Source organism: Meriones unguiculatus, chromosome 11 (genome assembly GCF_030254825.1).
Source record: "Meriones unguiculatus strain TT.TT164.6M chromosome 11, Bangor_MerUng_6.1, whole genome shotgun sequence".
Taxonomy (NCBI): domain Eukaryota; kingdom Metazoa; phylum Chordata; class Mammalia; order Rodentia; family Muridae; genus Meriones; species Meriones unguiculatus.
In genome coordinates this window covers 4928064-4952215 of record NC_083359.1, presented here as the reverse complement: position 1 = coordinate 4952215, position 24152 = coordinate 4928064, and the positions used below count along the sequence as shown (strand labels likewise).

The following is a 24152-nucleotide window of genomic DNA, read 5'->3' as shown; positions in this document are numbered from 1 at the left end:
TAGTTGGAAGAAGGACAGTCATCAGTCTGGCCATCAGAATCCTGTTGATCACAGGATACCCATCAACATCTTGAGAACTGGCAACTCAACAGCTTACACGGGCTTCCCCCAGCACAGGCTGATGGAGTTATACAGTGGAAGCCTTTCTGACACTTGCAATGACATGTATATGACATATGTATATATATATATATATATATATATATATATATATATATATATGTGTGTGTGTGTGTGTGTGTGTGTGTGTGTGTGTGTGTGTGTATCACTTCATAATTATAACTGTCATCTCGCAAAAATGGGGCACTATTGAGCCAGATGGAAGAAGCAAGAAGGAGCTTTTTCCACACACACACCCACAGAGAGATGTCTGGGCTCCTGGCATTTTGTAATGAAGGGCTTCCATCATGATTGAGGGTAACCTACCACCATCACCTCACGTCTCCTTCAACCAGAACCTCCGAGGCCTGCTGAGCCTAGGTCAGGAGCCGCCCTGCCCAGCCACTGCCAGCCCAGCTAAACACACACTTCTACTGAAACTCGAAGGCACACTGCAGAAAAGCTTCATTAATTTTTCACAAGATTTGTCTAATCGTGGCTGAGCAGAGCTGAGAAAGCCACATTGGAGTGCCTGTGCCAGCAGCTTGCAAAGAGTTAACCCATTAGGCCATTTCCTGGTGAGCTCATCCCTGCTGGAGCCTCTCAGTGGCTGTGATTTGCAGCACACTGACTCTGATGTGGCCAGGGTGGCTTTCTCCAGCTGGGATGAAGGACTTGAGCAGAAACTCACTGCCAGTTTTCTCCCTGAGCGAGCGCCGACTGAGTCCCAGGTCCCCATCTTCCCCCGGGACATTGAGCACGGTAAGGAAAAGACACCCCACCCCCTTCTAACCCTTCGCTGTCTCTCCCTGCAAGAAGGGAGGTTTGAAGTTTGCTTTGGAGTGTGCTGAGTCTCTGAAGTAGAGTTGGAAGGCAGTGTGAATGTCTGAGATGAGACAGGATGAAGTTGGCTGCAAGCAGGCTGGAGGGGCTGCCCCAAAAGACAGGTGGGAGTGGGGTGAGCTGGGTCCCTCTGAGAAAAGATGCCATGCGCAGTAAGGGCTGCCCTGCTTGTGAACTCCTAGCCTTCCACCCTTGGAAGCCATTAAAAGGAAGGAATGGGCAGGGACCCTCTGCCCTGGCAGCAGAAAAAAAAAAACAAACAAACAAACAAAAAAATCAAATCGTGAAATACAAGGACAACCACAGACCCCAGAATACGGGGCACAGACTGTCCCCTGGACATCCTGCATCCAACCTCAGCAGCTGCAGGTCTGTCTTTCCCTTCCTGCAGGTGTGGCCGACACCCTGGGCGGCTGCCAGGGAAACAAGGTAGCATACCCCCGCCTTGGGCGTCTTCATTTCAGAAAGGAGGGAGCAAGACAGGTACATAAAAACGCAGACAAAGGCATGGCTTGCTCAGGCAGTTGAGGGCCGTGGGGACTCTGCCTCTCAGGAAGGCCAAACGTAACCACACATCGTATCCCCTGAGCTGTTTCCCTAGCCTGCAGCCCCACAGGGCCCGGGAACTACTTGTGTGACCCGGAGAGGAAAGTGAGTGGAGCTCTGACCTTAGAAAAGAAGGCCCCTTCCTGGGAGTGCTGCGGTCTGGGCACAGATGGTGGCAACGGCAGCATATTTCATAGTGTCTAATCTCTTCTTTATCAGGCCGGGCACAGGGCCACACACACCTTATCAGGGTACTGAGTAGACACCACCAAATGCACTCCTTGAGGTGGGGCAGTACAGCAAGGAGAGGTAAAGACCCTAGGGGTGCGCATTGGGCCGCTGATGCTGAGCAGGGTGAAGTGGGAAATTCAGGGAGAGAGAGACCTACTTCCCACCCGCATCCGGTCCTGCTCTGGGGTATGAGACCATTGCCATTCCGCTAGGCAAAGCCTGTGGCCTGCCTTTCACTCTGCACCAGTCTACTGGCTGGGCCGGCTGCCCCACTCTGAGGTCATCTGTGCCCTCTTCTCTTCTCCCCGTCACCAGGTCCTTGCAATTCCCAGAATAGCCTCGTTCCTATCAGAGCTCTCTAGGTAGAAGGGCCTGGGAAGGAGGGACGGAGGAGTCAGATAACTGCAGGTCTGGGTGCAGCAACACAGCGGGGCCTTTTTTAATATTAAGGCTGCTCAATGTGTTTTACATGGGGCACCCAGTTCCACTAGAATTTTTTTTAAATGATGTGCCCCAATTCAAGTGTCCTCCCTTCTTACTACTCTCTCAATTTGAAAATGGAAAACCAAACTACCACCCAGAAGGCAGGAGCAACCTGAACCTGGGCTCTGGAGCCACAGACATCCAAACTCACTTTGCCACCTTGTCTTCATATTCACCTAATTGCCCAACACTCCAATTTTCAGTCTGTGAAATCGGGGGTGGGGTAGTTGCCTCTCTCTCCCTCAGTGACTTGCTTGAAGGACTTGGTAAAGCAAAAGTGCACAGGCCTGTCATGTAACAAAAGGGGGTGAAGGGAAATTAATATTAGTGACGACATGGAGGCTCGTCCGGCTCTTGGCTAACGGGACAGTCTTTGAGGTTGAGAGCCTTGGTTAGAGACAAGAAGGGTGGGCAAGGGATGTAGGTCTGTTCTACCTCCCACCTCCGGTCCACAGCGGCCTCTCAACTGCCACTGCGCCAGCTGCTCTGAGATGGGAGGAGATGGGTCACAACAGACACCTGGGAAGACACAGGGCTGGGGACCAAGTGTTCTGCCCAGTCCACGAGCCCCAAAAGACCAGGAATTAATAGACTCCGCTGTAAATACATGAGGTTCTCTTTATTACAAATCATTACAAGCTGCAGCTTGGGATCACACCCCCCACCGCCGTGAGAGCTGAGCGCCCCATGCTCAGGTTAGTTGGGTGATTTAAAGATTCTGGTCCCTCCCAGCATGCCCAAGGCAGGGGCCATTCCTGCCTGGCAAGCATCTATTGGTCAAAATGCTACATTTTGAATTGATTGGCTATAGGGAGGTCCCCAGACCATAAATGATCTGGTGTCCCTCCCTAGGGGGATGGTCCAGTTTCCTAGCAACTGTATCTCTAGTGGGTGGGGAAAGAATACAATAAGGCGGGTTCTTCCCCTCAGGACATTATTGGACCTCTCCACCCACCTAGTTCAGACCTTAAATATTAACAATAGCTGCTGATTTTTAATCTTTTGGTCTCTCACTAGCAATACAAAGCCAGCCATGTTTCAGCCCTCAATGGCTTCGACCAAACCTAGAAAGAAAACCAATCTCCGAGTAAACTGCTTGGCAGACACCAGCAAAGCCCTATCCCTCCTGCCCTAGCTGCCAAAACTCCTTCATTTATTTAACCAATGCTAGACAGCACAGGAAGTTGAGGAGAAAAACTTGCTCCAACCCCAAGGGACTCAGGAAAGAAAGAGCTAGCTTCTGGAACCACAAGAATGGTTGATGATTCGTTTATTCTCCTTACAATTCCTCCCATTAAGTACCTCTCAGGCACCTTGGACTCTACTGCAGGAAAAACATATTCAGCCCATATTATCTTGGCCCCTCAATATCACCCTCACCCTGAAGATCTTCAGCACCAAGCCATTCGGCTGGAGGATCAAAATGTGAAGGTGTGAGGAAAAGGCCAAAACCTCCCTTTCAAAGACATCAGTTCTCTCCCATTTCACTGAGGCATCTTTATGTCCCCAGGTACCTCTTCCCCTCAGGCCAGAAGCAGGGAGGAGCTGACTAGAAGGTGCACTTCCCCAGGGAGCGCCCCCTCAGCGTCTTCTAGTTGCTTCCTTCACACCCCTGCTGCACTGTTCTGAGCAGTGTCAGCTTAGCTGGTTCTCAGCTACTTCTGAAACATCGTAGAAATGGAAATGCACAGCATTTGTGTTCTTTTGTTACTGATTTCTCTTGCCAGCCTGTCTTTGAGACTCATGCATAGCCTTATGTGTATCAGAAGATAAACCATTCCACTGTGTAAATTTATTCTCCTCCCCCAATGTAAAGCCTCTATGAATATTCTTATACATGAGTTTGTTTGTTTGTTTGCATATGTGCTTAATTTTTAGGAGTTTGAACGTCTAGGTCAAGGGATGGGTGTGTGTTTAACTTCATGAGATCCCTAGACTGCACAATAGTGCAGGAGAGCTGGGGTTGGTCCATCCACCCTGTGACGAATGTCATGTTGGAAGATTTTGACATTCTAGTGAGTGTGTGGTGGTGTCTCCCTGGGACATGCCAATGTCAATCACTTCTCCATGGGTGTTTTTGTTCACTTGTTATCCTGCAGTGGATCTGAGAATACCTTACCAATTTTAACTATTCAAAAGAGACAGATCCCTAGAATATATTGCACATGCCTGCTACCTTCAGCCACACTTCTGCCACTCCACACTTGGGAGGAAATGACCCGTCTTGATCTCCTCAGGGGAGAAAGCTGAAGTTTTTAAAGCCAATGGCAACTTCTTAACTCCATGTCTAGCAGACTCTAGAAAAAGAAAGTGACTCTCCGCTCAGAGACCATTTTAATAACTCTAGCCTCCATGTGTAGTGGCTGATGTAAGGAGCAGTCACATAAATCTTTGTGGAATCTTCTTTATGAACAATAACCCAGGCTGTGAGGAGGCAGAAGCAAGCAAATCTCCATAAGTTTGAGGCCAGCCTGGTCTATATGGTGAGCTCCCACCAAGCTAGAGCTACATAGTAAGACCCTGTTTCAAAAAAAGAGAGAAAGACAGAAAGAGAGGCAGGGAGAGAGGGAAGGCTGAAGGGAGAAAGGGAGGTATATATATAGAGGAGATATAGAGACAGAGAGAGAGGGACAAAGACAGACAGACAGACAGTGAACAATATCCCAGGGCCAACAAGATGACTCAATGGGTAAAGATGCTTGTCATGTAGCCTGACAACCTGCATTCTGTCCAGGGACCCACATGGTGGAGGACCAGAACCTACTTCCACAAGCTGACTTCAACACATTAGCTGTGACAGTCCACGCCCACATAGACACATGTGAAGATAATAATAACAACAACAATGACCCACCTATTACCTCCAAAAGAAACGATCGTCTCTCAGTGATGGCAGAGGCTTTCAGAACATTCCCCAAATGTCCCTAAGCCACAGACACCCCCTTTCTAATTCCTTCCCTGGGTATCTTCCGAACTTCAGAGTCCCTCACAAATAAATTCCTCAACTCTTTCAATCTCCCCACAATACTGGGTCATTCCTTTGACTTGAATTAAATGTGAACTAACAGAGCCACTGTCTGCCATACATGCTCTTCCCCAGAGCCTCCCCGGAGAGGAACGCTCCTTCCTTCACTCAGAAACCCCAAGAAACACTACCCCAGCTCCCCAACTCTCAGTCTGAGAGTTCTCAGGCTCTGCTTTATCACCCTCATAATAAAAACCTCCTCCCATTTGGGAATCATGGTACATCTGTCATAGGGCCTCCAGAGTTTATGGTTCAAGGCCACTGACTTAAATTTGAGTCCCAGAAAAACAATAAGCACTGTGACAGTACAAGCGCCTTGTGCAATACTAAAGGCATAGTTTGTACTTTGAAAGATACCTGTTGCTTCTATCGAGTTAAAATCCAACCGAACGCCATGTCTTTAATCTGGCAACAGTGTGTATTCCACCTGTCTCTGTCAGCTGTGATCACCCAGCTAAACCCTGCTTTTCCTAAACACTTTTCACTTGGGCTCATGGTTACTGTTCCATCGTGCTGTGCTATTCACTCTTTCATAAGCTTCTACTCCTTCCATCTCCATGGCTACAACCAAACACCACACTGGCCTGTCCCCCACCTAAACTGGTTGTGAGATTCTGTAATTACTCTCCATACATCTTGGCTTCGTTTATACCTCCCGAACCTGCAGGCAGGGTGACCCAGCTACCTGCAACCGTGCAATCACGGTGCTGTCTCTCCTCTCACCTAACCCGCCGCTTTCTGTTGCGGCTCTGCCAGCCCCTGGTGTCTTCTGTCAGAGGCTAGCATCTTTGGTGAGTGTTCTGGGTTTTGCTGTGTCTGCACGCTCTGCTGAAGCCACTGCTGAAATTACAATACAGAAGCAGAGGTGAACAACACATAAACTAAGGAGCTTGGCAGGGTCCATCTGCCACTTGTCTAGGAATCCAAAATTCTACTTTTATGCAATTGTAACATATTCCAAAATATACGCTTGTACAAAATACAAGAACTCTTCAACCATTGTGTGGGGAGAATCCGTGGTGAGGGGTGGGGGGAATTTGGGGACTGGAGAGATGGCTTAGCAGGATTAAGAGCACTTGCTGTTCTTGCCAAGGACCTGGATTGTATTCCCAGCACTCACATGGCAGCCCCCAACCATCCATAACTTCTGCCCCAAGGGCTACGGCACCCTCTTCTGACTGCTTCAGACACAGGCATGCACACAGTGCACATACATACATGCAGGCAGAACATTCACAAACATAAAATTAAAAATAATAACTCTGAAAATAAAAAGTAATAAGTCTTTGAAGACTTCTTAGCTTTTTCTTAGTTTGGTTGTGCAAACCTGTAATTTCAGCTATTCGGGAGGCTGAGGCTGGAAGTCTATCCTGGGAAAGTCAACAAGACTCTATCTCAAAAGAAAGAGATAGAGACAGACAGAGAACAAGAGTATGCAGTGAGCACAGCAGAGGTATAGCTCAATGCTTGATCATTTGCCTAGCATATGTGAGGCCCTAGGTTCAATTCTCAACTCCACAAAATTTCTTTCTTTATTAGTTAAAGTACAAAATGTCTGTGAGCCATAGGTTGTATATGAATAGGTGGTAACCACAGCTGACCAGCCCCTTTCATCACATAAGCTCTACTCTGCGCTTACTAAGCCTCCAAACGATGCACTTGTTCCCATCTCCATGGCTACCGTGCCTCACCTGAGCAACAGCCTCTAAGCGGCTCTGTCTCTGGGTGCAGGCTTTCACCTCCATTCCCAGGCTCACCATTCAACAGTCCTCTTAATTTGCACTCAGCAAGCACTCCTGCCTGTGACACAGTTGAATTCTTCACATTGTCCCTCGCACACCCCTCGGTGTCACAGTCTCTCTTCACCTGCCTTTACCTTCGTCCCTAATGGGTCCATTAGTTCTCCTCTCACAAGCTACTCTTCCAGGAGCTTTTCTGAGGGTCCCCAAGACTAGCACCATTCTGTCAGTGTTCTGCATTGTTCTTACGGCTTTGATTGTCATCAGTGTGGGAAATGCCTGTTTCCTCTCTGGCTTGTCCCACTTGTAAGTGGCAACATCTGCGTTGTGGCAACAACTGTGTTCTCCTGGATTTGGCCTGTCTGGTGCCCAGCTCTGTCCCTGGCATGTAAAAGGCCTGAACAAACACTCTGAGCTGTTGATATGGCTAGACTGGTGAGGTATTTCAGTGCATGCCTGCAATCCCAGCATTCAGGATGTGAAAGAAGGATCAAGAATTCGGGGCATCCTTGGAGCTACATGGAAAATTTCAGGCCAGACTCCCTACACACACACACACACACATACACACACACACACACACACACACACACACACACAAAAAAACCCACTAGAATAAGTGACTTAAAATGTTCTCATCACAAAGAAGTTCTAAAATATTTAAGGGAGTAGATGTGCTAATTACTGATTTAATTTGGCATCTGTTGGGGAGCTGGTTCTGGGACCACCCCCATGGATACTAAAATCTAAGGACATGCAAGACACTTATATAAAATGATGAAAATCTGCTTAGCACCAAATGCATATCTTCCTGTACACTCTAAATTTTGTTATCTCTCCCTGACTGTTAGGCTATGTCCTAAGGGGAAATATCTGTTTCCTGTCTGTCTTCTGCTGCTTGCGTGTGAGCTCTGGGCACCTGCCTATAACACCAAATAGGACCTTAACGGAAAACTCTGTAGGGCTCCCCATTCTTCCCAGTGGCAAAAATCATCTTAAATTGTTGTTCTGTGATACTGTTTAGGAAGTGACAGTAAGGAAAAGTCTGTGTGTTCCGTTTGAATGAAATTGTCCTCAAACTTATTTTTTACCGAAAGTTGGTTGAATCTGTGGATGTGAGATCCAACTACATAGGCCTATCAAAACATCATATTTGAAAGCTGGGTGTGGTGGGGTATGCCTTTAATCACTACAGTTGGAAGGCAAAGACAGGCAGAATTCTATGATTGGCTAGCTAGTCTGGGCTACATAGATCCCATCTAAAAAAAAAAACAAAAAACAAAAAAACAACAACAAACAAACAAAAAGAAAAACAAAAAAAACCAACATTAGAATTCATAAGTATGTTCCACTATATGTCAATCAAAAATTGAATATTCTCTATTTAAGTAAGTAAATTAAAATTGTAATACACTAGAAGAAAAATCTATTCCAACAGAAGACAGAAACTGCATTTGCTTGTTTGCTTCCCTTCAGGAGCCTCCCTTTGCATCACCTTCCATGGGCCATAAGCTGTGCAGCTAAAGCCGTGCTGATTACTGGATAGGAGGCCACAGGTCTGTAAGAATGGACCTGTAAGTGAGAAACAAAGGGAAAAAGGGACCAGTAATTTACCCTGAGGCAAAGATTCTTCCGGCCTAGGAAGAATCCCTAGTTATCCCAAATTGGTTCTCTTCAGAATCCCAAGAAAGGATTGTGCTGAGCTATGGCTGGTAATTTCCCTGGTGTAACATTTCAAGGACCCAGAATACATAACAGGAACTAGCCATACTGCTAGTGTCCTGTTCCACTGTGAACAGACTGTGGGAGCGGCTGCCCCTTGGGCCCAAGACCAGGCCAGCAGCACATGCTTTCAGCACTTCCAGCATCTAACCCCACCCCAAGCGGCCGCTCCCCCGACCAATCCGAGAACAGGTAGGTTTATCTGGTTTCTAATCTTATGTAAATGAAACCTTATAGCTAACACTCAGGGTCTGGCTCCTTGCCTGTGTGAGTCCCCTCGATGAAGCCCCCCACCCCATTCCTGAAGACAACGCAGCCTGCTACTGACCAGCTGCTTTCCTAAACAAGGCCCCTTCCCCTCCCCCCCACCTCCCCCCCCAACTAAACCTCCTTCAGGCTTCCTAAACTTGACCTCTGGGAGCCACAGGTCCTTCTCAAATTACTGCCCCAAAGGCAACAGACATTCAAATCTGTGGTTTGTTTTGGAGGCCCCGCCCTGAAACCTTTCATTAGCCTCTCAGTCCCATCCGGGCCCACCCCTGTGTTGACTAGGACTTCAAAGGAAGCCTATTTTAAAAGCCACCATAAAACAATTACCCCATCACCATAGCTTTTCCCTTTCAGGATCTGTCACTTGTCTGTCTCCTTCCTCTGAGGAGCACGCAACCGATTCAGCTCCAGTGGACCCAGGACTCTTTCCTTTCTTTGTACTTTCTTTCATGCTTCTCTCTGGTAAGAAACCACCCAGGTCTTTCTTGCCTCCTCCCCTGCCAGTGGTACCTATAACAGGACACACACCAACGGTTTTGGTGAGACGTATTTGGTGTCCCAGTATTTTTTCATAAATATATTTTGATCATGTTGTGCCTCCCCTAACTACTCCCAATTCCTTCCCATATTTATCTACCAATCTATCTACCTATGTATCTCTCTCTCTCTCTATCTCTCTCTTCCAAGTTAGAGCATATCCTGGGGTTCTTTTGAATCTTCCAAGGAGCACAGCCAGCCTAACACTGTGGTGAGTGAGGGGTCCCCGGAAACACACACTATTTTAATTGAGGTTTGAAAGGGTTGTTCTGTCTGGACCTAACTCCCCAAGTGTCACCCGTCCCCATTCTGAGCTGTGGCATCAAGAGCAATCCCTAGCTAAGTGCTGCTCCGTGAGCCAGGGGCCCTGGAGGCACAGGAGGAGCCCCACCCCCACAGTTTGCAAGGGGAGGAGAGGAAAGACTGGCACCAGCTGGTACCTTACAGCAATGATTCTACTCCCAGGTGACATTCAGCCAAGCCTGGGCTCCTTGCTAAAAGGTCATAAGCCGAGTCTGAGCAGTTCCTACTGGCATCTGGAAAGTAGCTGCCCCAGATGCCACTAACTATTCCATAATTGTATAGACACCACATCTGTGGCAATGAGATGCCAAATACAAAATGACCACAGAACTTCTATTCATAAACTATGGCCCAAATAAGCTGGGCCAAGGGCAGACTCTTAAGAGAACTTTAATAAAATGTTGAAAAACACAGCCCCTCAACTAGTGATATTATGAAAACCTGAAACTCAGAGTTCAAATCAACTAACTCTTCACAGGCCAATCCAGAACAACTTTAGAAGTTACCCAGCCCCACTCCTTCATTTCACAGGGGGGAAAAATGGTCATAATGGCAAGGGGGGAGGGGTTCGACCTTGCTCATTACAACAAGCCAAGTGGTGGTATAGTAGTGTTTTCTTTATGAAATTTGACAATCATAGCAGCACTGTGAGGCCAATACATTGTGATCTCTATTTTGTATACAGGGTTACTAAATTTCTGGAGGCTTAAGCACCTGTCCAGGATCTTACAAGTTTCTGCCCTCCCCCAGGCCCACTCTGGGTTCTAAGAGAAAAAATGATAGATAGGTAGAGAGATAAATGGACAGGTAGGTGATTGCCGGATGACAGATGATACAAAGACATAGATAGCAGATTAATGACAGATGGATAGATACATGATAGCTCAGTCACAAATGATAGCTGTATAAAATGGAAATTAACTGATGGCCAGAGAAAACAGATACGAGACAGAAATTTTCCCTGTCAAGTACAACTAGTAACAAGATCAATAATCACCTCCCACCATCACGGGCATTTCATAAAATGAAGGTTACTCCGATGTCAAGAAGAGAAGGAAGGGCCTAATCTCAGAGCAGTTTTAAACTGAGTGACTATGGGGTGACAGGAAAACCTAACAATAGTGCTCTGCCCCCCCCCACACACACACATTTGGTAGTCAGCCTTAGGGAATTACAGACCTAAGTCCTCCCGTCTTCAGTGAAAGTTACTTCGGGGGGAGGGGAGGGAGCTCCAAAGTGAAGAATTCAAAATAAATTCTTGCAGTGGATCCCTCAGGACTGAGTGGTTTGGCCATTGCATAGCCCAAAGCTCTGTGTGCTGCACAGCAAATACCTCTGCCTGACTCCCAACAGAGCGACCTGAGAAGCTAGCCGGGGCTGGGGAGCCACAGAAGGGTTGCCCAAGCTACATGCCTCAGTCTCGGCCCTTGCAAAGTAAAGCTAAGCTAGTAACTGCGCCGAAGAGCCAAAGAGAAGGTGTGGGGTGCTTTCAGCAAGCCTAGGGGTGGCGTCACCCTCCTCTCAGAAGCCGAAAGTCATTGTCATTGCCTCAAGTGTGGCACTTTCTGCTCAGGAGGACCTGCCACACCCTGTAGAGATCAATAGAGAAGGCCCCTTCAGGCCCACCCTCGGCTCTTTCTCCCACACATACCTAAAGCTCACTTCATCGCAGCTCTGCACTCCCCCTCTATCCCAGCCTACTACCCACCCCACCCGGCAAGCCCAATCTCTCCATTATCAGTGCATCTGCCTCCCCTGGGAAATGCTAAGAATGGCTACCCATCCTGATGGAGACTCAAACATTCTCAGCAACCATAAGTTTCCATAAGCACCCCCAATGTTTTCCCACACGTCTTCTCCCTGCCCCCAGCCCACAGGAGAGAAGATCTCCTTTTAAATGATGGCTTAGCTTATGCAAATACACCACCATTCCCAAAGGAAGCCAGCATCCCCTGTGCCTATGGTTACGAAAACAACCGTGGCAGCTTTTGAAAGCTGAGACCCAACTATCTCCGTGGGGCGCATCTGAATGTGTGTCTAAATGCTGAAGGTTTCGGTAACTTTATGACTTCTGCCTCCTGTCAGTGGGGAGATGTCTGTAATTGCTTAATCTAGAAAGCGGAAGGTGTGGGAATTGTCCTTTGAGGTTTACTAAGACTGAGCTTCAGTGGGTGGAGTAAGGAAGGAAAAAGGATCAGCTTGAGACCCACAGTGAAAGAAGACTGAAGACAGAAAGCTCTGCCAAGGCACAGCGCCTTGACTTGGGAGCCCCCAGCTCCAAGCAGCCCTCCTTCATCCGTGCTTCCTTTTACTCAAGCGTGACAGCGTAGTTTTTTCAAGTGCACCTTGCCTTCACCATTAGGTCTGCCATAGGCCCTTCCAGCAGCACGGTAGCTGAGCTGAGTAAAAGGGATTCATTATGGTTGTGATGGACAGCCCATCTTCCCCAGTGGACTGACCTCTGCAGGAGAAGTCTCTCAAACTCCCTTCCTACATTGGCGAATGCGCAAGTGTGCGTGTGCGTGTGCGTGTGCGTGTGCGTGTGCGTGTGCGTGTGCGTGTGTGTGTGTGTGTGTGTGTGTGTGTGTGTGTAAAGGAGAAGAGGGAGGGAAGAAAGCAGGAGATGTGTTCAGAGCTTACTCATTCTGTCAAGTTTACAGACTCTCGTGGGTGTGAAGCACTTTACCAGATAGACCATAGTGCCACGGGTGAGGCAAACCTCTGGGCCTCCTCAGTCTTTCCTTCCTCCCCAACCCCTCAAAAAAATGAGCCTACACACAGGGGGAGAAAATGGCTTTTATCAGTCCTTAATCTCTTAGTACCTTACTGCAGACACATGGGCGTTTGCACTAGGACACATCCCCAGTTTGAAAGGCTTCAATCCCACGTTGAAGGCATTTGAGAACACGCAGATCTGAGAAAGACATTTCCGGCAGGCAGGTAAGGCTCTCATCAGCTCTGAATCTCTTCACTCACTCACTGCCTCCCCTGAGTGAGTGCAGAACAGGCGATGAGGGAGCCCCTAGGGACTCAGACGGTAGAAGATGCAGCGGAGCTGGGTTCCAGGCCCTTAGATTTTACAAGAGCACATGTTCCGTTACTGTGATGACATAGCTGCAACCAGCTGCTTCATAGAGAAAAATACCCCCCCACCATCAGTTTAGAGGGCACAAGGGTCTGAATCTGTTAGTGACCCCTTGTTGGTGGAAGCTCAAGGTCAGCACAGGGAATTACACAGGTAAGAGACAGGAAGTACTCAGGTGTGTCCGACCTCTCCTCCTTTTCTGAGACATGCAGAAGGACCCTGTCACAGACACCACATCCTGACAACCACTTCTAATTTAGCCACCTTCCCAAGGCCACCCTGCACAGCACCACAATCAGGCTAAGTGGCCACCCTCCCAAGCCCAACCCTGGGGGTCACATTCAGCCGAATACAAACTGAAGCAAATGGGAAGGTTCAGCTTCAGCTCTACAACAGTTACAACATGACGGTGATGGGTGTGTGTGTGTGTGTGTGTGTGTGTGTGTGTGATAGACAATCATGCGGCACACCGGGAACCCCTGAGTGGACAAGGCTCCAGAGGTCCCAGGTGCTTAAAGCAGCACTGTCCTGCAGGTGAAAACCCAAGCTCTCGGGAACTAGCTGCCTTACCTCTCCTAGCCTCGGCTTTCTAATCTGTAAAATAGGACTAAAGACATGGGGATTATGGTGCCTCTTTGATCTGATGAGAGAAGACTGAAGCAGACACACAAGCATTGCCCTTGTAACAGGCAAATGACACCACTTGCAGAGCAGCTGGCTGCCATATGCTGGGCACAGATCCAGGGAGCTCCAAACCTGCTCTTCATTAACCCTTTAGAAACCCCCGTGAGGGAGCTAATATTATCACTCTCATTTTGTAGATAAGAAACAGAAGCACAGAGAGGTTAATAATTCACTTGAAGTCACAAAGATAGTTGGGCTTAAAAATGACATGCCATTCAGTAAACTGTGGTTTGTGTTTGTTTGTTTTTAAATGCATCACTGATTTGCTGCTTCGAATATTAAAGGTAACCTATGAGAGTGACGTGACATTAGCCCAGTGTGGTAGCACTTGCCTGCAGCTCCAGGACTTATGAGGGAGAATCAGGGGGATTGCAAATTCACAGTGTTAACCTAGCTAGATCTCATAATGAGTCTCTGTCTTAGAAAACAAAACCTCTTTGTAGTTGGTGTGAGCTATCTGCATACATGTGTTCGTGAGTATAGACGGGCATACTAGTGCATATGAATGCATGTTAGAGAGTAACCATAGGTTTCATCCTCAATTGCTCTCCACCTTAATTTTTGAACGAGCTCTCTTGTTGAACATGGAGCTGGCTGATTTGCCTCGGCAGGCTGGCCAATGAGCTGCCAGGACTCTCTGGTCTCCACTGTGAACTTCACCCCAATGTGCTACCACGCCTGCTTTTTAAATGAGTGCTGGGGATCCAAATGCAAGCCCTCATGCTTGCATACCGAGCATCTTGTCGAGACATCTCCCCAGCCCTGGTGTGATTTTTTATTGATGCAAGTTTCACCTGATTTTACCACTAACTTCAACACACATACACTGTAGTCCCCTCCACTGAGAGCCGGGCTAGAGAGGGACGCTGAGTACAGAAAGGATGTGAGAGGATTCCTTTGGCTTCACCATCCTTTCTAACTGTTGCCAATACTAGGTGCCTGGTCTTGAACAACCATGACAATGGAGGTGCTTCCCAAGGCCCTGGAGGTAGACGAGGCATCCCCGGAGTCCAAGGACCTGCTGCCCAGCCAGACGGCCAGCTCCCTGTGCATCAGCTCCAGAAGTGAATCTGTCTGGACCACCACCCCCAGGAGCAACTGGGAAATCTACCACAAGCCCATCATCATCATGTCAGTGGGCGCTGCCATTCTGCTCTTTGGCGTGGCCATCACCTGTGTGGCCTACATCTTGGAAGAGAAGCATAAGGTTGTGCCAGTCCTCAAGATGATAGGGCCTGCCTTCCTGTCCTTGGGACTCATGATGCTGGTGTGTGGGCTGGTGTGGGTGCCCATCATCAAAAAGAAGCAGAAGCATAGGCAGAAGTCTAACTTCTTCCAAAGCCTCAAGTTCTTCCTCCTGAACCGCTGAGGGCAGGTTGACCGGAAGATCTGCTGACCAACATCCAGCCTCCTACCTTCTCTGTGGGTACCACAAAGCTAATCCAGGCAAACCCTCCTCTTGGCCCTGTGGGCAGGACAGAGCTCAGGGCTTTACCCTCACACAACCTAGCAGCGTGGCTGTCTGAGTCTCACCTGGTTTCTCCATCGCTGTTGATACTCCCTTGGATACTCTCATTACTCTCATCCCTGGCACATGCATCCGGTCATCATCCATCCCACTCTCTCTGCCAAGGGAAATGCATGCTGGGAAATTCTTTGGGGGTTGACTATGCTCCCGCAGAGAACTTCATATTATAATTGTGTGCCTGATATTGGATTTACATCTGTATCCTCCTAGAACCAAAATTGATCAAGGAGGGAAGGATGAGTTCAGACCCACTGGGTTTGACAGTTTTGGCTCCCTCCTTGGGTGGGAAATTGACTTGCAGGACAATTCTCAAGTATTACACATTCCAAAATCTGTACAGTGATTAGGGCTGAGGGGAGTGGGGGGCAGACATTGTCCAGGGCAGATCATTCCTCTGGGCATAACTCTGGAATGTGGCCAAATATATGGTATTGACACCAGAGGCAATCGACAGGTACCACAGCTTCCCCTTGACGCTCCAGTGCCCTTCCCTCAGACTGCCTTCACCTTGGCAATTAGCCAAGAACAAATACTCATTGCTCTAACTCCATTCCCCACCCCATCTCTGTACCTATGCACCTCCAGAGAAGAAGGAAGGGAGGTCACAGATGGGACTATAAGGACATCTCTCCTTCCTCCCAATCAAGACCTAATCTGAGATAGAACAACGCCCTGTCTGAACGCTCCATGGGTTTGTAGACATAGGTTCGCTGAAGAAGATCCCAGCCTCCATCATCCCTGCTCCTCCCCACCAAACTAGCCAGTATTGATTTTCTCTGGGCCTAGATTGGGAACAGCCAGACCCAGTCTCTGATGTCAGCTTGTTTCCAAAAGTAAGAGAGAGAGAAACATAGCCAAGCCAATTGGCAATACCCCGTGCTGAGTTCTTAGGGTGGCCATGGGGACACATGGGTCTAACATAAACTTACAGGAAGACAGAGAGGTTTCTGGATAGCATGTTCATCCCTCCTAAAGACAAAGGGAAAATAAGTGTTTGGAAAGGGCAAACACTTATCCCTCTTTGCAAAGAGGCAGCAACTGCCTTGCATGTCAAGAAGCTGGAAAAAGGAGTTAGGATTCTGCATCGCTCCCTGATGCTATTTCACCTTCTCTTGTCTACTTTCTCCTGCTTCCCCAAGTGCCTTACATCCAGCTTCTCCTTGGTATATTGCAGGTTCCTGGGGGTCTGTAGAGACTGGGAGAGGCATCTCCAGAGGGCCCAACAAGTAGATTTAACCCAAGGGGTAAGTGCCTCAAAACTTCTAATAGACACCAAGAGGCCTTTCGGTGAAAGACCAGGTGCCCATAACCGATTTCCCAAGCAGTGTGAAGCCAGGCCAGAGAACAGAGAAAAGCCCCTGATAAGAGGGTAAAGGACAAGAGCTGCATTAGCTCCAGTCGGCTCTTTTTAGCCTTCAACCTTTAGGCATTTGGGAACACCATGGCAACCTCCTTCCACCAGGTCTTCAGACATCTCAGTCCTTCACAGTACTTTCATAGGCAGTCAGAATCCATCCCTGTTCCTATTGCACTGTGGAAAATTCCATGGAGGCAGTATTGTTTTGTGGCATTACCCCTCACCCCCTACAATGCACTGACACCCTAAATAGAGAGTCAGAGTTTGGGGAGCCCCTGGCCTCTCAAAGCTCACTTAAGATGGTCATGTCCTTCATTAAGACTCATACCAGTGAGCCCTCATCCTCCAGTCCACCTGTCTCCTCCACACACAGTCAGGTCAGGACCAGCCCTGGGGTGTTGAAATGCTGCCACTAGTGCCGCTGTGCTAGTGCTTTCATGCTAGGGCTTAGGGACCACTCTCCTTTCTCCTGGCCTGGAAGGCCAGGCCTGTGAGGAAGCCTCTCATTCGTTGGTGCCTTCCTGAAAGGGAACACACAGATGAGCTTACAGCCAGCTCGCTTGGAATCTACACCCCAAACACCTCATTATCCCAAGAGCTCATTGTCTGGGCAGAGCTGTGGAAGGAGGTCATTGCAGACAGCACTGTCATGTGTGTCTCAGTGGAAGGGAGCTTGGGGGTAATCATGATGCCCAGAAATCTTTAAGGTCTAGACATCTTTGACAGCCACATCCGTACCTACTCTCATCTCCTGCCTCTCACAATAAGTCCTCAGCAAACGGAAACAAAGAAGAGGCTTTGAGAAAAGATCCCAAATACTGGTTACCCAACCCCACCTCCCCTCCCTGCACAAGGCTCCCCACACAAGTGAGGCTCAGGAAATAGGCAGAGTCACCTCCAAAGCAGCACATCTTGGAGCCCTTTACCAAAGACATTGCCTCATGAAAGCCTGAGGTGGGAGCAGTCACAGAGTGCAGTGGGGTTGGATGCCACCTTTCTGCAACAAAGCATTCTGGGTAATGACTCTGGTCTTAGAAGACAGGGGCCGCATCCACAGCACCATCTCATCAGACTGTATGTGTTACCTGCTCCTCCTGTCACTCTTCTGTTTTGGAGAATTTAATCTAGTCCAGAGCCTAAAGGAATCAAGTCATGTTCAATTGTATTCTATTGAACAGTGTCTGCTGTGTTCATTCTGCTCTAGTAGGCATTCCAAGACTGTTCCCACAAGCCCCCATCCCCTAAAATGTTTCCCGAATTGCCACATTTCCTCTACCAAGAAGGCTGCCCAGGAAAAGACAGAGTGGGTTTCATGCATGGCTCCTCAGGTGCCTCTTTGCAACTGGTAGCTCTACTCGAGACCATGGTGGTACAGAGAGATCCCACAAGGCCACTATTGAGACTGAAAGTTTAACCTGAAGAAATAACATTCCAGAATGAATTTGTGGTCTAGATGAAGCAGGCAGACACCGGGTCCTGGGGAGATGCTCCTAACACAAGTAGAAAATGGTCTTTGGGGGGCTTACTTTCATCTCCCACCCCACAAGCCTATCTGTGCTTAGTCTGTGTGAGGACAGCAATTCATGCCTAAGACTTCCTCCTGAGACTTCCTCGGAGACTCTGCTGGCCCACACAGGAGCTGTCACTCTGTAACCAAGTTCTTTAGGTCTCCAGCAAGGGACTTGGTGTCTGGGGGATTAAGCTCAGCACTCCTGCAGCCTGCAGATATAGATGAGAGAACCCCCAGATGACCCCCAGTCCAGGTTCACTAAAAGGTACCTAAGAAAGAGACCATCTCTCACTGTCCTGCTGGTTCCTCTGGAAAAGCCACCAAAGTGACTGCCAAAAAGAGGGGAGAGTCATTGTTAATGTCCTTTGATTAATCACACATACTAAGTCGGGACTGTCTTCAATAAATGACAAAATGCTGGTGGGAACTGTGTGTTCTTTTCCTGGGCTACAAGGAAAACATATTTCTAGTCGCAGCTGCAACACTGACTCCTCAGGCTCTGCCTCCCCCCTCCCCCTTCTCTGATGTCCTTTTTGTACATCATCGCTAACTGACATTTCAATTATCCAATTACCCAAGTCCACAGCAGACATCAGAACCTGCATGCAAAATGAAGACACAGCTCTGACCTCAGAACACAATCAGGATAATACCCCGAGGAGACAATGGGATCTTCAGGATGATACAGTATGCTCACAGTGGGGGGAATTAGGATACTCAGATGATGGTACTGAAGCCAGCTTGACCCCAACCTGCCTCTCCGGGGCCTCTGAAATACAGATATGATGGGTTTTCACATCAGACTTGGGAGAGGAAGCCCAGGCAGAAGAAAAGATGGCTGCTCACTGGCTAGTAGGAGAAGATAACCCCTACCTTGACCTCTGGTCCTACCCTATTTTTCAGATTTTTTCTGATACCCATCCAGTCCAGCCTTCAAACTGTGTCAGAGGTGCATGTGTGGGGATTGTGCTTGAGGCTGGGGGATCAAGGGCTTCCCACACTTTTCCTACTTTAACTACACTGTTCAGAGATCTGAACTTCAACACACCAGCTTTGTGGTTTTGCCCTTTTCTGGAACTTTTCCTTCCCCAAACCCTATCTTTTCCTTGTTCTGGGGCTAGAGAGATGGCACACTGGCTGCTCTTCAAAAGGAACCCACTTCAATCCCCAGTACCCACATAGTGCCTCCCAAACATCTGAAATTCTAGTTCCAGGGAATCCAGTGCCCTCTTCTGGCCTCTGCGGGCACTGTGCATGGCATATATGCAAGCAGAACACCCATACACATCAGATAAAAATAAAGAAACCCTAAGGAAAAAAATTAAACTTTTTTCTGAATGACTTAATATGGCAAGGGCTTTATTGTGACTCTGTGGAAGGCTGACTCCCCCAAACCATGCCCAGGCATCCAAATCCTAGTAGAGTGTTAGCTTCCTACTGTGACTGTTAAAATGTATTATCTCACAGGACTAGAGGCCAACATCAGAGGGCTAATGGAACACATGGTCAGGACTGCTACTCCTTCTGGAGGGTCCAGGGAGGACTCCATCTCCTGCTTTATGCACCTTGTATCAGCTGTCTGTGTTTCCACTTGTAGACTCCCTCTATCTACAGAGAGAAAAAACTGAGGGGTGTGGCCTCTTGTGCAATCACATCCACTCTGATCCTGTTGTTTTCTCTCTTCTTTATAAAAGACCTTTGTTCTGGGCTTCTTCTGTTGAGACCTCTTGTCAATACACAGGGATCGCTCAGGAAAAGCTCTTTGTCCTAGGTGGCTAACACTTCTGTGACAAAATGCCACAGGGCAGATGGCTTAGACAACAGACATCTGTTCTAGTGTCTCCGAAGCTGGGAGGTGGAGGTCAAGGGACCAGAGCTGGTTTCCTTTGAGGCCAGTGCCCCTGGCTGGCAGATGCCATGTCCTCTCTGTTTCCTCAGTGGTCCTGCATCCATAGAGGTCTGTGTCCTAATCTAATAGGGCTACCAGCCATGTTTGACTGGCACTACCCAAGGACCACCAGCCATGCTTGACCAGGGCTGCCCACATGCCTTCCTTCAACTTCATTACCTCTATAAAGACCTTGTCTCAAATACAACCACTTCCTAGGAACCTGAAGACAGGGGCTTGCTTCAGCATGTGCACTGGGCAAAATGCAGTGCAACCTCTAATACTTTCAGTCACATCAGCAAAGTCCCCTTCTCCCTACAGGACAAAATACACCCAAGCTCCAGGGATTCTAAATTAGACATCTTTGGGTTGGGGGGGGGGGCTCTGTCATTCTGCCTATCATAGAAAACTTCACCTGAGGGTCAGAAAGATGCCTCAGTGGTTAAGAGTGCTTACTGGCTTACTGCTTTTCCCAAGGACCTAAGTTCCACTCCCAGAACCCACATGGAGTAGAGAGCAGTCACAACTAACTGAAACTCCAGCTCCAAAGACTCTTGAAATCTCTTCTGGCTTCCTTGGGCACCCATACACAAGAGACATATATTCACACAGACACACGCGTGTGCACATGAGTAAAAATAAAAATACTTCATTTAAGAAAATGAGAGAAAGAACATTCCACAGAACACATCCGGTAGCTTACACTCAACCTGTCTTTAACTCATGCCCTCCTCCCTTCTCTGTCTTTCTCTCCAAGAAATAACATAGCTATTTGGCACCATTCAGCCCAGTTGCCAGCTGGAGCAAAGGAGGAAATGTCAGAGTCCAACTGGCCTCTATGGTATATTTCTTGCCAATGTCTTTGTTCCAAAGCCTCTATTTTATCATATATAGCAGTATAACCAGGTAAATGTGACTTTTTTTTCCCCTAGCAGACACTCACTGGCCTCCCTGATAAGAATTGACTGAGAATTTGCATGTGGACAATGACTTAGGAGCCACCAAAGAACATGGGCAGAAGCTCTTGCCTCTGTTTGAGATGCAGCTCTGAAGGTTAGGGCTGCAGCTGCCATTTCAGGACCACTAAGTGACCCTGAGAATCGGAGATGTTACCAAGTATATAACACAATAGAAAGTGGAAAAAGGGAGGGTGTCTGTGACCTTGGTACTTTCCAGGGAGGGACTGGGTGACTCCCCTGGCTTCTCTTACTAATGATAATAAAATAAGAGTCTATGACTTCTTATGGGATCCAAATACAACTTGATTACCTTGAAATCTAAGATACACTTTATAGTCATTGTTCATAAGTTCCGCACCTATGGATTCAACCAGCAGAGGACTGAAAACAATCAGAAAAACGTGTCCCTATTGGACACATGCACACTTTTTACTGTCATTACTTTGTCAGTCAGAAAGCACAATACTCACGCAGCATTTACCTTGAACTTCACGTTGGCAGCCATCGGCACATTACTCAAACAGGATTACATAGTCTGCATGCAAATACGGCGGCATTTTATGTGAGGGTCTTTGATGTGAGAACAGGTGCCATAGAAGCAGTAACCCACAGTTCTTGGGGAACGGAGGGGCTTAGTGAAAAGAGCCTCAAAACTTAAGTTCCAAATGCAACTTTTTCTTTCTTTTTCTCTTCCTTCCCTTCCTTCCTTCCTTCTTTCCTTCCTTCTTTAAAAATGTTCTCCTAATCTCTCAGGAAGGACAGAAGGGAGGGTAAGTAGCAAAGCGTCCCATCTATGATCACTCCCCCACTCCTCTTTCTAAGGCAACAGGATCTTTTTCAGACCTACACCCAGACTGGGGAGTGTAGGGCCACACAGGGGCCTAGATTGACATGTGGTCCCTCAGGCTGCTCCACATACTCTAACAAGACCACGCCTCCTAATAGTGCCACTGTTTTTGGGCCAAGCATTTAAACACATAAGTCTATGGGGGGGGGGGGAGCTCCTACTCAAACCACCACAGGAAGGATGGAAAAGGAGTAAATGGTGGAGCCTGGCTCCATGTCATTGTCACTGTTCATGGGAGCCATGCAGCCTCTTTCTGACACCTACAGTTTCCTATCCATCTCCTCCTTCTGACTTGTTCTCTTATAATCCATGTTACATGCACCAGGGTAATTTTTCCCCCAATTTTACATATAAATATGTATGTCACTGAGTGGGGGCTGGGCTTTTGGTGTGTCAGATGCTCAAACCAGGCCCAGTGTCTTTCTCTTCCTGTTCCCTGCTGATCCGATGTGGAATTCTCTGCTACCTTTCTAACACCACGTCGACCTGTTCTGGCATGCTTCCCACCGTGACAATAATGAACTCTGAAATTGTAAGCCAGCCCCAATTAAATGTTTTCCTTTGTAAGAGCTGCTGTGGTTATGGTGTCTCTTCAGAACAGGACACTGAATAAGATGCCCACCAAACATCTTGTGGATCCTCACTCAGTGCTCAGCATTCCTGCTCTATTCTATTCCTGCCCTTGTTCAGGCTACTCTGTCTGCCAGCAACCTTCTGACAGGACTCATCTGGCTCCTCCCCACCAGCCCTTCTCCTTTCTCCTCGTTGTTCTTTCCCCCTCCAAACCTCCCAAGCTCTTCCACGGGAAAGTGGGAGGCTTTGGTGCTAAACTAAACAGATGTGGATTCAAAACCTGACTCGTTAGCAGCAACATCACACGACTTCCTGTTTCAGGTCTCAAGTTATGTATGAGAACAGCAATTATCCAAGAATTAAACAAACAAACAAACAAACAAACAAACAAATAATTAAATGGTATGGGAAGAATATATTCAGATAGTGTCACCAGGGCCCTGGTTAGAAGGTCTGTGGTCCCCTCCCCCAACAAGTGCTGAAATCTGATTTCCAAGATGATTACATCGGGAGGCAGAGAGTTGGAACAGTAATTGGTTTATAAGAGCGGACCTCTCCAGAATAAGATTACTTACCTCAAACAGGGACTCCAGAAAATCTCTCTCTCTGTCTCCCTCTCTCTCTGCCAATGGAGATTACAAGAACTCAGGCAGCTACTCTCTGGAAGAGGCCTCTCACGACCACTTGCCATGCAGACCTCCACCCCTGTCTTCCCACCTTTGACTCATGAGAAGTGACTTTCTGTTGTTTGAAAGTCACTCGGCCTGACATGCTCTGGTTGTGGCCAGATGCTCTAAGGCAGTAGAAGGTCAGTAAAATGAAGGCACGGTGTGCGCTCTGTCCCAGAAGACCCACGCTATAACAAAGGTTCTCAAGTCTTCTGGAATACATTCTAGATGGAAAGTGTGAAGCCATAGATAGATTCATCCAGGTGGGAGCCTGAACAGAGAAATGCAACAGTTTGGCACCCGAGTACAGTATCCTACCGGTGTGTTAGTGATTATTAGAGGAACTCTTCAGCCTTGGGCTGCTTTGCATGTATACATTTACACTTGAAGTTTGGCTCAGCATCCACATGACAACCCCAGGCATGTCATTCTGGGAAGACTCCATGAGCCCTCCTTCACAGGGAAGAGAGAAGAGAGAACCCCATTGAATGTGCCTGCAGGAGAGGGTGTGGCTGCTTTCTGGGACTGAACTCAGAAACCAGACTGAGGACTGGCACTAAGCGAGAGCAGCAGACAAGGTCAGAGCAGTGCTTTCAGGTTCATAAGGATGAAGGGGAGGGGCCAGCCCCCGAGGAATTGTGCGTGTGCGTGCTTGCATGCGTGCTTGCGTGCGTGCATGCGAAAGGACAGGCGGGAGATGGGGTGGGGTGAGTGTAGCTGCACAGGGCCTTATGAGCTGCTGGAGAATGAGGTGTGCGTCCTCACTCTGGAGGAGGGAGGAGATGATGGCCAGGGAATGATGCTCGTGTGGGAAGGGCTTGGGACAGCTTGCTAAGCCTTTCTCCATAGTCTCTGCAAGGTAACACTCTTTCAGGGGTTCACTCAACAAACAGCCACTGAGACCTTTCCAGTGTTGCTCTGGGCACCGGGTGACAGGACATGTATGAGCAGATTGAAGCCACTTGATTCTGGCACTCTCTTCAGGAATAGACAGACCATAACAAGAACAACGTCCAGTGATGTTAGAGTGTGCCATGGGTAGGTCAAGATGCAAGCTCAGGGGTTAAAGAGTGGGTGTGCCCCTGATAGTGAGGTCACCGTAGTCATCTCTGGGGAAGGCACATTTATAGTGGGAGCTGAAGTGAAAATGGGGGAGGCAGCAAGTGAAGATCTGGGGCAGAACATTGCAGCAAAAGGGAAGAGAAAGCAATGGCAGAAGAGGCCCATGTGAGCTGCAGAGCTGGGGCATCAGTGA

General features: G+C 48.1%; 1 protein-coding gene across 1 annotated transcript; it reads left to right on the top strand.

Moving 5' to 3' along the window:
• Positions 1–707: 707 nt before the first annotated feature.
• Positions 708–18389, top strand: Pirt (phosphoinositide interacting regulator of transient receptor potential channels). Its single transcript, XM_021644312.2, has 2 exons — positions 708–861; positions 14503–18389. The coding sequence occupies exon 2, from the start codon at positions 14523–14525 to the stop codon at positions 14934–14936; it is 414 nt and encodes a 137-aa protein (XP_021499987.1). The 5' UTR covers positions 708–861; positions 14503–14522; the 3' UTR covers positions 14937–18389.
• The last annotated feature ends 5763 nt before the right edge of the window (positions 18390–24152 follow it).

Coding starts and splice junctions, on each gene's coding strand:
- Pirt (XM_021644312.2), top strand. CDS start 14,523: ATGACAATGGAGGTGCTTCCCAAGGCCCTGGAGGTAGACGAGGCATCC.